This window comes from Microcebus murinus, chromosome 25, assembly GCF_040939455.1.
Source record: "Microcebus murinus isolate Inina chromosome 25, M.murinus_Inina_mat1.0, whole genome shotgun sequence".
Lineage (NCBI taxonomy): Eukaryota > Metazoa > Chordata > Mammalia > Primates > Cheirogaleidae > Microcebus > Microcebus murinus.
The window spans coordinates 13,886,400-13,902,485 of record NC_134128.1 but is presented as its reverse complement, the minus strand read 5'-3'; the positions used below and the strand labels follow the sequence as shown (position 1 = coordinate 13,902,485).

The window sequence follows — 16,086 nt, the reverse complement described above, 5'->3', positions numbered from 1 at the left end:
AAATTGGTTATTTTTCTTGAGGAGACCCTTCTTTTAATTGCAGATAATGTTCTTAGGAAAGTTTAGAGGAATTAGAAGTAAAATAATAAAATGTGGTATGTAATATTGATTCATGAGTTTATTATTGTTCTCATAGGGATTATCCAGATTTTAGTTACAATAAATTCCAAATGGCCCAGTAATTTTAAGCTTAAAAGGCTGTATTTTTAATTTAGATCCTTCAAACATGATGTGAGAGGAAATGCCCGAGCCATGATGAAATTGATGAACAGTGCTGAAGTTGCGAAACATTCTTTGTCCACCTTGGGAAGTGCCAACTGTTTCCTTGACTCATTATACGAAGGTCAAGATTTTGATTGCAATGTGTCCAGGTAAAACTGAATTTGAAAAAACTTTCTTTAAAAATTCCAAAAGCATTCTTATTTAGGTTTAATTTTCTCACCTTGAGTTTTGTTTGTTTGTTTGAGATTTATTAGCCATCTATAAAAGGGGAATCTTACTATCTTTACTTTTAGGGTCCTATTTTTGTCAGACTAAATAGCTGTTCCCAAAATAATTACATCAGTGTGGCCGCTTGCCCAGTTATTTTATGGCTACAATTAGCAGTATGTGAAAAAGAAATCCTAGATCTTTTAAAGAAAGGTGGGATGGGATTTACAGTTTGAGAATTTCAGATTTCTCTATGCATTGCAGTTCTACCTGTATAATCCCTAGTTCTTTGTTGCTTAAATTTGATATGGGATTTGTTACATTTCAGTATAGCTTGATAGTTAACACTGTGTAGCATGCTGTGTTCTAAGTACTTTATTAAGTGATCATATCTCTATAACATGTCTAGAAGGTGGGTAGATACTATAATTATCTTCCTTTTATATATGAAGAAGCTAAAACCAGAGAGGGTTTGTTACCCAAAATCACACAGCTAATGAGTGATGGACCTTGGATTCAACCCAGGTATTTTGACTTCCAAGTTCATATTCTTTAACACTGTAGACAGTCCCCAACTTAACGGTGGATTGACTTTCAATTTTTCACCTTCATCGTGGTGCAGAAGTGATACATGTTCAGTAGAAATCATATTTTGAGTACCCATACAACCATTCTGCTTTCCACTTCCAGTACAGTATTCAATAAATTACATGAGCTATTGAACACATTACATATTATGAAATATTATAAAATAGGCTTTCTTTGTGTTTGATTTTATAAATCATATTATATTTTATATTATATTACATATTATAAAATAGGCTTTGTGTTTGATTTTGCCCAACAGTAGGCTGATGTAACTGTTCTGAGCACATTTAAGGTATCCTATCACGTTTGGTAGGTTAAGTGTATTAGGTGCATTTTTGACTTAGGAAATTTTCAGCTTATGTTGGGTTTATCAGGATGTAGCCCTGCCATTAAGTCAGGGAGCATCTGTGTACTGAAGATTAATATCTGTCTTGTTTTTGTTTGCTTTGTCATCCATCGTCATGCATTTTACATTTTCATAGCTTTTATGACATTTAAAATAAGCACACATTTAATGTGCATAGTTTTTAATATCCATATCTTCCATAATCAAGATACTGGTCACAAGTGAGGACCAATTTTTGTCAGACTAAATAAATAGCTGTTCCCAAAGTCGTTTTATCAGCTGTGATTGCTTGCCCAGTTATTTTATGGCTGTAATTAGCAGTATGTGAAAAAGGCATCCTAGAACCTTCAGCCTAAATCCTAGGTTACAAGTGATTGTACTTTTACCCCAAAAGCACAAGTAGAGGACACTGCCCTAGCTTTTTGTGTTGCATATTTGCTAACTCTAACGATAGCTACCATTAGTGAGCCTATCCAAACCTCCCAACAGCCCAGCAGGTGACTTTGGAACGTAGTGAAAATTTCCAGAATTGCAATATTATATTATTTGTAGGATTCTCGTGACTATATTTGATTACATTCTCTTTTCGTCTGTTTAGTTTGGTTTCTTCACTTTCCCTGGGCTTTCCTGAATACTAGATCTGTACTGCCCAATACAATAGCCACTAGCCACCTGTGACTATTTAAATTTAAATTAATTAGAATAACTTCAAAAATTTGGTTCCTCAGTAGCACTAGCTTACAGTTCAATAGTCTGATGTGGCTAGTGGCTAGCAGAAAAGTCTATTAGATGGCACGGCTCTAGATCTTTGTAGAAAGATTTTAAGCTACAACTCAGAAGATAGAAAAGGTGTTAAATTGAATTGAAATTTCTTTGTGGGCAGAGCATTTTTATATTTTTATATTTCCCTAATTTTTTAGTGCTAAGTTTGTCCAAGTATTCAATATATGTTTGCTTATTAATATCAGTAGTTAAGGAAATGAAATTTGTAATTTTTCATTAGGGAAATTTTGCCTTTATCACAAAGTTTTTAACCGTAAAAGTGTGTTTTAATATATAGAGATAAAACAAATTTTAAAATCACCCATCTGCATTTAGAAATTCAGTGTGAAATTAGGGAGTACATTTTCCATGAACTCATTTTTCTTAAAATTTTATTATGTGCCAGCATTCAAGCTTCTTAGGTAATACAAAAGGACTAAGTTTGTTATAACATTGACTATCAAGAAAAATAATTAGAAATAATTTTCAAAGCTTTAACATGTAAAAATAGCAAAAACTTCCAAATGACAGTTTGATTAGGGTTAATAAGTTTATTGTTGGGAATGCCATATACTGGGTACATATTCTTAGATTTTGTTTTCAAAACTTGTAAGTAGGCCATGGGTAAGACACACTTTCACCTGAATTTGATATTAAATATCTTTATACATATGTAGATGAATAACTTAGACTCCATCCTCCGCCTGTGATATTGCACTGCTGGTATTTAGTATCCTGTTCTGATCATAATAAATGAGATAACTGTCACATTAAGGTACATTCCTTGTCACAAGAAAAATAATTTTGTTTAAATGTTCTAAGCCTTTTTTCTGTCTTTCTCCTGTGTGTGTGTATGTGTTTAGGGCAAGATTTGAACTTCTTTGTTCTCCACTTTTTAATAAGTGTATAGAAGCCATCAGAGAACTTTTAGATCAAAGTGGATTTACAGCAGATGATATCAACAAGGTAATGCTTTTATATTTTTCTTAATTATTTTAGGGGTAGTTTCAGACTTGGAATTTAGGAAATAGCTCTTGGTTCTGAAAGCATATAAATATTCTCTTATTTTGTGTTAATGAATAAGGAAACTTGATTAAATTTTGATTAATGACTCTGGTGAACTCATATATATTTAGTTTCCTAGCAAAAAATAATTTCTTTCCAGTAGATTTTTTAAATGTGGACAAAGACAGGCAGATACCTGAATGCTTATTGTGTGTCAGGCACTGTTTCTAAGTGCTTTACATGTATTAACGCATTAAATGCTCACTAGCAACTCGGTGAGGAAGACACTATTACTTATCCCTATTTTATAAGTAAAGGCACCAAGGTACAGAGATTAGGCATCACCTGGAGATCACATGGTTATAAACATTAATAATAAAGCCAAGATTTAACCCAGCACTATCATTGCTGAATCTACTCTTTTTTTTCCATGCACCACTAATTTTTTTTTTTTTGTATATTTTTTTAGTTGGCCAATTAATTTCTTTCTATTTTAGTAGAGACTAGGTCTTGCTCTTGCTCATGCCGGTTTCGAACTCCTGACCTCGAGCTATCTGCCCACCTCGGCCTCCCAGAGGGCTAGGATTACAGGCGTGACCCACCGCGCCTGGCCTGAATCTGCTCTTAACTAGTACACCATACCACTTCTCTCCACTTGCTTATTTTCAGACTTTCAAAAGTATTAAAATTGCTTAATCTTTTCTTTTTTTCCCCCAAATTATTTCTATTTATTGAATATACTCTTTCAGAATGATGTCCATCTTTAGGCATAGGCTAGGCTTTTTTTTTTTTTTTTTTTTTTTTTTTTTTTTTTTTAAGACATTGTCTTATTCTATTGCCTAGGCCAGAGTACGATGGCCTCATCATATCTCACTGCAACCTTGAACTCCTGGACTCAAGCCATCCTCCTGCCTCAGCTTCCCAAGTAGCTAGGACTATAGGCATGCTCCACCATCCCCTGCTAAATTTTCTGATTCTTGTAGAGAGGAAGTCTTGCTGTGGTGCTCAGGTTGGTATCAAACTCCTTGCCTCAAGTGATCATCCCACCTCTGCCTCCTAAGGTGCTGGTATTACAGGTGTGAGCCCCTGTTCCCAGCCAGACATAGGCTTTTCCCATATTTAGGATTATTTCTTAGGGTAGATTCCCAAAATAAAATTATTAGGTCAAGACTGTAAATAACTTAAGACTATTCTTACCTCAAGTTGTTATACTTTCCAAGAGAATTGAATATTCTCGTCAACAATACCTAAGAGGGTGCATTTTACTATAACCTTGTTGCCGCTGAGTTTTATCACGTAGAGATAAATTTCCAATTGACTATCAAAGAAAATCTTTCACTTTATATTTAATTGGCTACTAGAGGATTTTTTTTTTTTTTTTTTTTTTTTTTTTTTTGAGATAGAGTCTCACCCTGTTGCCTAGAATAGAGTGCTGTGGCATCAGCCTGGCTCACAGCAACCTCAGACTCCTGGGCTCAAGCAGTCCTTCTGCCTCAGCCTCCCGAGTAGCTGGGACTACAGGCACGCGCCACCATGCCCGGCTAATTTTTTCTATATATTTTTAGTTGGCCAATTAATTTGTTTCTAGTTTTAGTAGAGATGGGTCTCGCTCTTACTCAGGCTGGTTTCGAACTCCTGACCTTGACCTTCGAACTCCTGACCTTGACCTTCAAACTCCATCCACCTTGGCCTCCCAGAGTGCTAGGATTACAGGCGTGAGCCACCTCGCCTGGCCTATAGGATTATTTTTAAATGTTTATTTTTATATCTCCTTGTGTGTAAATATTTCATATTTTTTGCCTCTTTAATCATTGAAATCTTAATATTTAAAAAAATTTGTGTGAGTACTTTATATAATCAGAATATTAACTATCATTTACTGTAATCTTCCTTCGAGGTATGTATTTCACTATTTAATTTTGATTCTGCTAGGGATAAAGGTGTTTGGCATGCAAAAGCTTGATTTGTTTATCTGAATCTATTGATCTGTTACTCTGATTTCTTCAGGTGTTTTGCTCAAATGTATGACAAGTATTAAATAGTGTTTTCATTTGTCTGTAGCTTGACAGTTTTATATTTTTAACTTTTTTGGTATATGCTGTGGGACAGAAATCATTTTTGGGTTTTTTTTAATTTTTTTTTTTGCAATTTAGGTGAACAAGTTCTTTTAGGGAGAGGGAGCGTTTATCTTTGTTTTTTTGATACTAATAATGTGCCAGGCATTTTGCTAGGTGCTCAAGGGCTAGGGGAGAGCCATGAAGAATGCGGCATGTTGTACAATGGTAGAGACAGAGGTGGAGAGTGAATGACCCTGCAGATAAGCCCAACTGAAGTAGAAGTCTCACAATGCTGATATTAGTAACTGTGGACTAGGCAAACCACTTAATTTCCTGAGCTTTACTTTTCTCTTCTTACAAGAGGGTAATAATACTTACAAGTATTATAACATACTCTGTAGAGTTGTTATGAGGATTAAATGAAATATCTATGGCACAGTGTGCGGCATATTGCAGGTGATGAATTAGTGTCAGTTCCCTTCCTTCATTAACTGGTCACGGAGCCCTGACATTTAATTATCACCAATAATACCAATTCAGTTGCCTCAATTGAAATGGAATACTTTTAGGGTTGAGAAGATTCCTTCTCTAGATATTACTAACATTTAGGCTTTTGAGAACTTAATAATATGAAATTGTGTATTCAGATGTTGGCTTTGGTGCAGTAACAAAACCACCCTCCATTCTTAGTGGTTTTTCTGTAGCAGATGATTTTTCTCACTTGGCTTACTTGTTGGCAGCGGAAGGTGGCTGTAGGTGTACTTCTGTATCTGTGTTCTACCTGTTTCCCATTGTAGGACCCAAGCCAAAGGAGCAGCCTTTGGGACATGCACTTCTTGGGGCAGAGGGAAGAGAGAAAGAGCACTGGGACAAAACACACAGCTTTTAAAGCCTCTTTCTTAGCTAGAGATAGGTGCATGTCAGTGTGTTCACATTTGGTGTCATGGGCAGGCCTGACAGCAGGCAGGGAAATCCACTCCACTTACCCAGTCCTGGCAATGGGCGGGGATGGATTATCCTCTTAATAGGGGAGGGTGGAGTGAATGATTGGGATATACATGCATTAAAACGTTTAATCCTCACAAAAGCACCAGGAGGGAGGCACTTTTATCTCCAATTTCAGATAGGGAAACTAAGAGGTTTCCAGAGGTTAAGTCCTAAGACTGGTAACATAAGTGATGCAGGCAGGACTAGGACTCAGGCAGGCTTTCTCCATCTCCCATGTTCTTTTATGCTTGTCCTGTTGCCTTTCTAATTTTAGTATGTGAAGGTCTAGTGTGGAGCATTTGCTTTTTCTGGAAGGAATTCTCTAATCTCTTGCTTGACGAGGACAGGTCTGGTTTCTGGCCAGAAACTGAGTAATTAAGGTTAAAGGGAGTCATCAGGGTGGGTCCCTGATCCAGTGGAATTACTGTCCTCATTAGAAGAGACCTAAAGAGCTAGCTGTTGCCACCCCAGCCCAAAAGGCACGAAGAAGAGGTCATGTAAGGAGACAGTGAGTGAGATGGTGGCCACCTACAATCCAAGAGAAGAGGCCTCAGAATTACCTACCTTGCTCAGTCTTGGACCTCCCAACCTCTAGAACTGGCAGAAATCAATGTGTCTTGTTTAAGCCACCCAGTCTGTGGGATTTTGCTGTCGCAGCCAAAGCCTAGTAATACAGGTGTTTTTTTCTTAACAGCAGTTTTGTTTTATGAAATATTGTGAAAATTATATTTGAAAAGCCCTTGGTAAGGATAGTTAATTATACTTGAAATATATATTTTCTATTAAAATCTAAGTTTGCAGAAAAAATCTTACACTGCAGATTAGACATTTGAAGACTTTTTTTTGTAGAGATGGGATCTCACTATGTTGCACAGGCTGATCTTGAACTCCTGGCCTCAAGTGCTCTCCCCACCTCAGCCTAAGAATTTATTTAAATTAAATGTACGGGTTACTGTCAGCATTCATGGTAACACTAATTTTGTACTTTTTATCCTAAAATAAAAATACAAAAAGTCAGGATTTTCTAAGGGTTGGATTTTTTTTTTTTTTGGCATAGTGCTGCTTACTGTTTATTAATAAAACCTTTTGATGTTGAATACAAGAAATTTGAAAAGGCATATTCTGCATTTTTGTTCTCATGGTATTTACCTGGAATCATAAAATTTTTTTAGAAGACTTCCCTTTTAACTTAACTCCAAAGCAGATCTTTTGAGGATCTTTTCCAAGGCTGGGGTCCCTCATGCCCTCACCTGTGGATTAGTAGGGTGTCGTCCGCATTGCACAGCGAGTGTTAAAGAGGCTGAGTTTTCATCAGTCCTCTTCTCTGCCACATTGAGCTGGAGAACATCCATTAAGAAACTGTGAAATAAGAAGTGGTTATTGATGTTTTGCTCTCTTGGGCTATGAATGTGTCTATTCAATATTCTGAAAGTCCATGCAATCATAGTGCTAAACAGAATCAACGAAGAACTGAAGGCATTTGTAATTTAAGGGAGTGATTTTATGTGAAGTTCTTCAAAGATAAAAGATTTAATAAGATGGTACCAACAGCTTAAAATGCAGCTTCATAAAATATCTCATTTTCCTCAAGAAACTTATTCTTCATAGTGAAGACAAAACTATAGTATAGTTTTCACATAAAGAGATTGGCAATATTTGTTTTGTCAGAAAAACGCCGTAGGATTTACTTAAACATTTCTTTTGGTGGGGGGGAGTTGGAACAGTACAAAATATTAAATGTTTTCTATTCAAATGACTCTTTGTAGTTAAGCTTCATATGCACAGTGTTAATCATGAACCACATACCTAGCTCTACTGTATTTTCTAATATATGGTGAGGTCTCTTTATTTTAAATTTTGCTGGAAGTAAAGAATATATTATACATAATATGTGAAATATGTATATTATGTATGTATATGTTACGTATATATGTATATGTTACGTATATACATGTATATATGTATATGTTAAGTATAACATAATATGTTAATTTATAGGGCTTTTTTGTATTTTACCATTATATGTGAAGATGATTGAGCCTAGAATGCTTTATTTTGAGAAATAGCCATTTTTTGAAAAGTAAATGACTGAAGATTATTTTCATTTTCTAGGTTGTCCTTTGTGGAGGGTCTTCCCGAATCCCAAGGCTACAGCAGCTGATTAAAGATCTTTTCCCAGCCATCGAGCTTCTCAATTCCATCCCTCCTGATGAGGTTATTCCTATTGGTGCGGCTATGGAAGCAGGAATTCTTATTGGGAAAGAAAACCTGTTAGTGGAAGACTCTCTTATGATAGAGTGTTCAGCCAAAGATATTTTAGTCAAGGTTTGTATCGCTTTTCTATACTTTTCCTTAAAAAAGTGCAAATTAATTGCCATAAGTTTTCATGCATACCATGACTGTATAATAAAACTTAGTATACTAGTAAAGATTTTAAATTTAGATTTATAATCTTCTAATGAATTTCTTATATTCTTTTCATATTTATCTAACATGTTAATTTCTTAGGAAAATAAAAGTTTAGCTAAGAAGTGAGGTAGGATTAAGGATCTTTCCCTTCTCTTTGCCTAGTTTCCAGATTATCAACAAGGAATATATATTTTAGTTATAATAGGAATGCTTTTTTAAATTATAAAGATAAATATCAGAGGATATGCATCTTCTTTTCCCGCTTACTAGGGAGTGGATGAGTCGGGGGCCGACAGATTCACAGTACTGTTTCCGTCGGGGACCCCTTTGCCAGCTCGAAGGCAGCACACGTTACAAGCCCCTGGAAGTATTTCTTCAGTATGCCTTGAACTCTATGAGTCCGAGGGGAAAAACTCTGCCAGAGAGGAAACCAAGTTTGCACAGGTGAAGACGTGAAATGAGACTATGACTTAGTCAACATCAAACGGTTTAACTTTTCCTTCTGGATTAGATTCAGTTTAACATCTCAGTTAATACAAAATGTAGATAGGACACCTAACGCGTTTCTATGAATGGTTTGCTTCTACTTTCTCATTTTTGAAAGAGGGAAGAAATAGGCCATTTGAATCTGAAAGAGTTCTGGGAAAATATAAACAAAATACACTTTGTATTTATATACCACTTCTCTGTTACGCTCTTGGTCCACTTTGGTAATTGGTAAGAAGGGGAAAATAACATTTTTTGTTTGCTAAATGAACATTATGCTCAGGTTGGTTTTACTCCTGAGCCCATGTTCTTTCCATTTCACCCAAGCTGCTTCTGATATAAGATAGGCTTGCTTTTTCAAAATATCACAATGCAGATTTCGCACTATATGATTCTCTGCATCTTTTACAAAGAATGAAGTGGAGCTGTGTTATTTACTTAAAAACATGTCCAAGAAATACAGTTGCATTAAAATGAACACACACAAGGACTGCCTAACAGAATTTATACTATGATGTCATTTGCATTTAAGTTAAAAGATTGAGAGCTTGAATGTGTTTGAGGGAGGTGTGTTTCAGTGGGTGTTCACTTTTAGGTATCCATGCATGTATACAGAAGGTATCTGTAGGTATTGAAACCATATTCCAGAAACTTCTCAGTGGGTAGATATATTTGAGGGTACCAAAACTTTTTTTTTAATTTCCTTTTTACATCTAGTATTGAATTTTTTTATAAAGAGTACAGGATGTAACAAAAGAGAATAACTAAAAGAGTATGGTTATTTTTTTTTTAATATGTACTCCTTAAGAGAAGCCTAGAACCAGACGAAAAGGTCTAGTTATTTTGAGAAAAGAGGGTGTTTATTAGTGATGAGAGATACTGTATATGTGTATAAATATATATATATATATATATATATATATATATATATAATCTTTAGCTTATATATTTTCTAATTCCAGTGAAAGAATAATGAAAACACACACACACACACACACACGCATACATACATGGCATGCCTGGGCTACAGCTCAGATCTACCAACTTGGAATCCACTGGTAAAGTTTTAAAAGCTCCTCTAGATAATTCCACTGTGTAAATATAAGAACTTCCCCATGTGCCAGGTTTCTAAACTCAGATGGCATTCTTAGTACTCCCTCAAGTGCACTCTCTTCACATGCATTACCTTTTCTCTTCATATCCTAGTGCTGCCACCATATCCTAACTTGAAGATTCTAGAAGAAGAGTTAATCACATAACACTGAATTTGGAAGAGAATCTTTCAGAGTTCCCATCTGTTCTAACCCCATTTTACAAATGAGTGAAACACTGTATTTCATGACTTACCTAAGATCATTAAATTTGATCTTGGCAAAGTCTGAAAAGTCACTGGTAGACTCTAACTTGGGTTTATTGGTATACCATTCTTTAGGAAACTGGAAAATTTTATACCAAATTCATTAGCATTACTTACTAATATAATCTTAAAGTCTATATGGAAGACTTTCCAAAATATAATTTGCATGTTACTAGTAATAGTTTAATTACCAAAAAGAGAGCACTCTTTATTTTTGAGACAAACAGTACTTAGAAACAATCATTTTAACCTAGGACATGACATTTAAAAGGGACACATATATTAATTATCTTAAATCCCTCCTTCTGGAAGAGACATTTCCAGTTAACAAAACTTTACTCCTATTATTCTCTGAATTCTGTTTAAATGGCAGCAGAATTGAAAACTGCTTTATTTTAAAAGTTTTATTTCATTATTAAGAAAGATGTGGTCCTTGTAGTAACTGATGCATCAGTTCATTGATATGGCAAAGTACTGAATCGTCTTTGTATTATTTTTGCATAAACAGGTTGTACTCCAGGATTTAGATAAAAAAGAAAATGGATTACGTGACATACTAGCTGTTCTTACTATGAAAAGGTACAAAATTAAACTATTTCTGATGTTAAGAAAATTCATTTTGAAACTTGACCCTTTTGTGAGTTGATTTTTTTACCCATTGTCATTCTAGGCAAATCATTTATTAAAAACCTACGTACAAGATTTTCTCAGTGAATTATATTTTTTACCCCCCAAAGTTATTACATTGTACAAAGAAAAGTATATCTCAAGTCATTTGCATTCTGAATATTTTAGGAACTTTTTATTTTGGTTACAGTCAACCTAAAAAGCTGGTCCATACTAATTTGAAATGTCATTTTATCAGTTTTCAATTATAAAGTTTATATAATTGATACTATTTGCCCTATGAAAGGATAAGTTTATTTTATTATTGCTACAGAAAATCTCTAGGAAATAAATGGCTATCTAAATTCAGCTATTACCACATCCCTAACACCAGGCTATCCATACCACTGTGTATTACAAGTAAAACCTTTCCTAATTGATGTTAGGGACAACTTACTGTATCAACCATACTTAGCAAGACTGTCGAATTCATCAGGGTGGGTATACCTTGGCCTGGGCTTGAATAAGGCTTGATGCATCTTAAGCTTGCATGAAGTCTTACACTTAAGATGTGTGCCATCAAGGGTTTTCAAGGAATATAATTATTGTCTTAATGGCCTAGGAGGAGATTTCTAAGAACAACTATCTAAATATAGCATATGATACTAAATTTAAAGATACCGTGATTGTGTTTATTTATCTGAAATTCTTTGGAAATTAAAATTAACCCTTGTTTACTCAAGTTCCTCAGGTAATTTGTTATAGATTTTCTGTTTCTATGAAATAAGCTTATGTGGTGTTACTTGTTTTTTTGTTTGTTTAGGGATGGATCTTTACATGTGACGTGCACAGATCAAGAGACTGGAAAATGTGAAGCTATCACTATTGAGGTGGCATCTTAGTGTTTTAGGGAAACCGAGGATTTTTTAAAACAAGATTATCAACATTATTTGGTTTTGTGTATAAGTGGTGTTTATATTAAAATACTTTTTCAATGAACAGTATAAGCTATGTTTGTATTAAACTACAATATATCAATATGTGTTGCATCCTTTTTTTGTTTTTCATGTAAGATGAATAATTACTGGTGGGAAATACAAGTTTTTTGTCATGAAGCTGTTGAGAATTAAATTGAGTTGGTTGAAGGAAATTTTACATGGTGTTTTTTAAGTTTTTCTGCTTCTATACTTTCAAATTTTAAAGTCTTTTACTCTTGTTAATTAACAAAGAGAACAATTAAAAGTCCTTGATATTAATTGAAAAAAATTGCAGAACCATATGCAAAGTAAGATGCATGAAGGGGAAAAAAGTAAACTCATTAACTCAATTATTGGGAGAGGGACTTTTACTTTTTCTCTTTACTTTTTTGATAAGTTTGATTTTTTTTCCCTCCAAACATGTTTTTCTTTTAAAATTGAAAGATTTTTTTTTTTGAAGAGTAGGGTAGCCATATTCTGTTTACCAGAGAACATTTCTAGAGCACTGAGATCCTCAGTGGGCTCCCAGTGAAAAACTTTATTCTCTAAGTAAAACAAGAGAGCAGATCTGTATCCCCCAAGGGAGTTTTCATTCATTCCTCTCTAGGGTTTCATCAGAACTAGGAGAGGCAATACCTTTATTCAGTGGTAAAATAAAAACAAAAAACTATTGTTTTTAATCTGTTCAAACTTTATGGATGTGCTTTGTTATTGAAATTGGTTTTATGCAGATGGGTGGCAGTACTCTTCTAGAAGTTTCTAAAGAAATAGAAACCAAACTTAAATTTTTTTCATGATTATTCTGTATCAAATTGACAGAACCATGAGGAGAATTCAGCTGTGATTCTAAGTCTACAAAGTCTTTAAGAAGCAGCATCAAAGGTATATACACTCTTTTGACTGAGTACTTAGTTACTTCTTAGGATCTTGTCCAAAGTTATAAAATATTTGAAATAAAATTAATGTATGTATAAACCATTAAGTGTCTTCGGAAAATACCAACAGAACTATTTCACCTGATACATCTAAATGCTTTCAACTAGGCCAGGCTCAGTGGCTCACACCTGTAATCCTAGCACTCTGGGAGGCTGAGGTGGGAGGATCACTCAAGGTCAGGAGTTCGAAACCAGCCTGGGCAAGAGCGAGACCCCGTCTCTACTATAAATAGAAAGAAATTAATTGGCCAACTAAAAATATATAGAAGAAATCAGCCCGGCGTGGTGGCACATGCCTGTAGTTCCAGCTACTTGGGAGGCTGAGTCAGGAAGATCGCCTGAGCCCCAGGAGTTTGAGGTTGCTGTGAGCTAGGCTGACGCCACAGCACTCTAGCCCAGGCAACAGAATGAGACTCTGTCTGAAAAAAAAAAAATGCTTTCAGCTCTGCTTTGGAAAAGTGTTATAGGATTTTATTTTATTAGAGTGTAGCCCCCTTTAATTGTTTATGTATTGTCTATGGCTGTTTTTACATTACAAAGGCAAAGTTGAGTAGTAGCAACAAAACCTATGTGGCCTATGGAGCTGAAAATATTTATCATCTGGCCCTTCACAGAAGTTTGTTGACCCTTGAAGTAGATTTTTCTTTAATTTTGTTTAATAAATAGGGCCTAACTTTGCCACCCAGGCTGGTGTACAGTGGTGCAATCATAGCTCACTGCAGCCTTGAGTTCCTGAGCTCAGGCAATCCTTCCACCTCAGCCTCCTGAATGCTGATGTTACAGGTGTGAACCACCATGCCCAGCTTGAAGTAGATTATTGAAATTTGTAGACTAAAATATCATAAGACTAACTCAAAAGTTTATTTTCTTCCATATTTAGGTAATAATTTACTTACTTGACTGCTTAACTAGATTATTAAGCATTGTGAGAGCAGAGACCCTCAATCTTAAGTCACCATCTTGTCTCAGCCCCTAGAACAGTAAGTACATGAACATAGTAGGTATTCATAAATGTCTATCTATTAAATGAATTACATGGAAGAAAAAATGTTATCTTTGTATCCTACAGGAAAATGGCCACTAAATACATCCTTTGCATTTCTTACGGTTTGTTTAGAAACATAATAATAAAGGAAAGGAATACCTTTGACTTTATTGGTCAGCTAGGCATGTTCCCCCCCCCCCAGGCATCAAATTTGAATTATCATCAATAAGCGCTCTATTGCCTGATGAAATTCTTCCAAATTTTCTTGTACCTTCAAGTGACAAGTTTTTTTCTTCTAAATTTATGAAAGATTTGCCAACTAAGTTTTCTAGTGTTTTATTTTTCAAGGTAAAAACAGTTTTATTTATTCTAAGAATGTTACATGTTCATTATAAAATTCAAAAAGAAAAAATACAAAACATTCTGTCTTCTACCCCCGAGTAACAACTGTTAAGATATTTTTGGTGAACATCTTGGTAATTTTTTGTGCACTCGCCAATTATCTTTGCTGTGTCATACACATATTTTAAAACTTGAACACTTATGAGCAAAAGGTTATGTCAAATTATCGTTTTGCCTGTTTACATGTCTGACATAGTGTAAAGAACACTACCAAGTATAAAAATGGGAAGAAATACCTATATATAATGTGAAAGTCTCGGGAGGTGTCTTAGTTTGGGCTGCTATAACAAACTGCCATTGACTGGGTGGCTTGTAAACACGGAAATTAATTGTATTTCTCACAGTTCTGGAAGCTGGAAGTCTGGGATCAGAGTGCCAGCATGGTCAGGTTGTGGTTAGGGCCTTCTTCTGGATTGTAGACTGTTACCATCTTGTATCTTCATAGAAGACAGGTCTAGAGAGCTCTGTAGGGGCCCTTATATAGGGACACTAATCTTCATGAGGATTCTATCCTTGACCTAATCACCTCCCAAAGGCCCTGCTGCCTAAACCATCATATTGAGAATTAAGGATTTCAACATATAAATTCTGGTGGACACTAACATTCAGTCCATAAGAAGAAACCATAAGATATTTCATCAGGGGTCAGGGCTGGAGGCAAAAAGTTGGGAATCTTATGTGTAAAGATAATATTTAAATCCATGGGAACTGAGGCAGTCACATAGGGAAAGCATAAGAGAAATGTGGTCCCTGGGCTAACCCTTGAGGAACCCCAACTTTTAGGTTGGACACAGTAAAAGGAGCCCAAAAGGGGAGTAAAGAGTGGCCAGTGAGGTAGAAGGATAAACCAAGAAAATTTGAGTAGCCGTGGACGCTCATGATGTCCTGAGGACATACGGATAGCGAAGGAGACGCTTTGGGAAGGGAAGGGAGGCTCGCTCTCCAAATTCTTAAAGGTCTGGAGAAGTAATCCTAGCAGATGCCCTTCCGTGTGATAGCGATGAACAGGATCTTGTATTCTTCATTATCAAGGCAATGAGATGTTTATTACAGAAAATTTTTAATATGTAAAAACAACTCAAAATCACCCCAGAAAGACTATATTTCGGTATCTTCCCATACGTTTTTTCTTACATAGTTTTAGGGGATTTGTTTTGTTTTTGCTTAACATACGAGAAACACTTCCCCAGGATGCTAAAAGCTTCCTACACATCTTTTTGTTTTAGATGGCTACACAGAATTTCATAATGAAATCAAATAACCGTTCTTTTAATGTTCTGCGTTTGTTTCCAGTCTTTCAAAATTTACACATGCTACTGTGAAATATTTATGTAGTTTCTTAAAATGAATCTTTTAAAAATCCCCGGTAGATGTCAAATGGCCTTCTACCAAAGCTTTTGCAGCTTGCCCTTCTAAGATTTCTGCTTCTTGGTGTCCAGCACAGTGGCGGCGTCCGCGGCGTGAAGAGCGGGCGGCGCGGGAAGGAGACAGCTGGGAGGCCCGCAGCCGTCCTGCTGACGGGAGCAGGGCGTCCCTTGGCCTCGCCACCCAAGCGTGACCCCCGCCCGGGCCGGTCAGAAACGCAGAAGCTCGGGTCCCGTCCCAGACCCACCTAATTCAAATCTGCATTACAAGCAAGCACCCCAGCCGACTGCTATTCCCCTACCGCGGGAAGCCAGAGGGCGCCCGCTGGTTCCTAACTGCGCCGCACTTTGGAGTCGCCTGCGGAGCTTTCGCGCCTGGCCACACCCGGCG

The 16,086-nt window shown here is 35.9% G+C and overlaps 1 protein-coding gene across 1 annotated transcript in view; it reads left to right on the top strand.

The window, feature by feature from the left end:
- HSPA14 (heat shock protein family A (Hsp70) member 14) overlaps positions 1–12,070 on the top strand; it is a 29,399-nt gene extending 17,329 nt beyond the window's left edge. Inside the window, exons 9-14 of the mRNA XM_012738000.3 lie at positions 216–371; positions 2,989–3,091; positions 8,287–8,499; positions 8,854–9,027; positions 10,935–11,005; positions 11,856–12,070. Coding sequence (XP_012593454.2) covers positions 216–371; positions 2,989–3,091; positions 8,287–8,499; positions 8,854–9,027; positions 10,935–11,005; positions 11,856–11,934 — 796 coding nt within the window. The 3' untranslated portion in view covers positions 11,935–12,070. The remainder of the gene's footprint in view (positions 1–215; positions 372–2,988; positions 3,092–8,286; positions 8,500–8,853; positions 9,028–10,934; positions 11,006–11,855) is intronic.
- Positions 12,071–16,086: the final 4,016 nt, after the last annotated feature.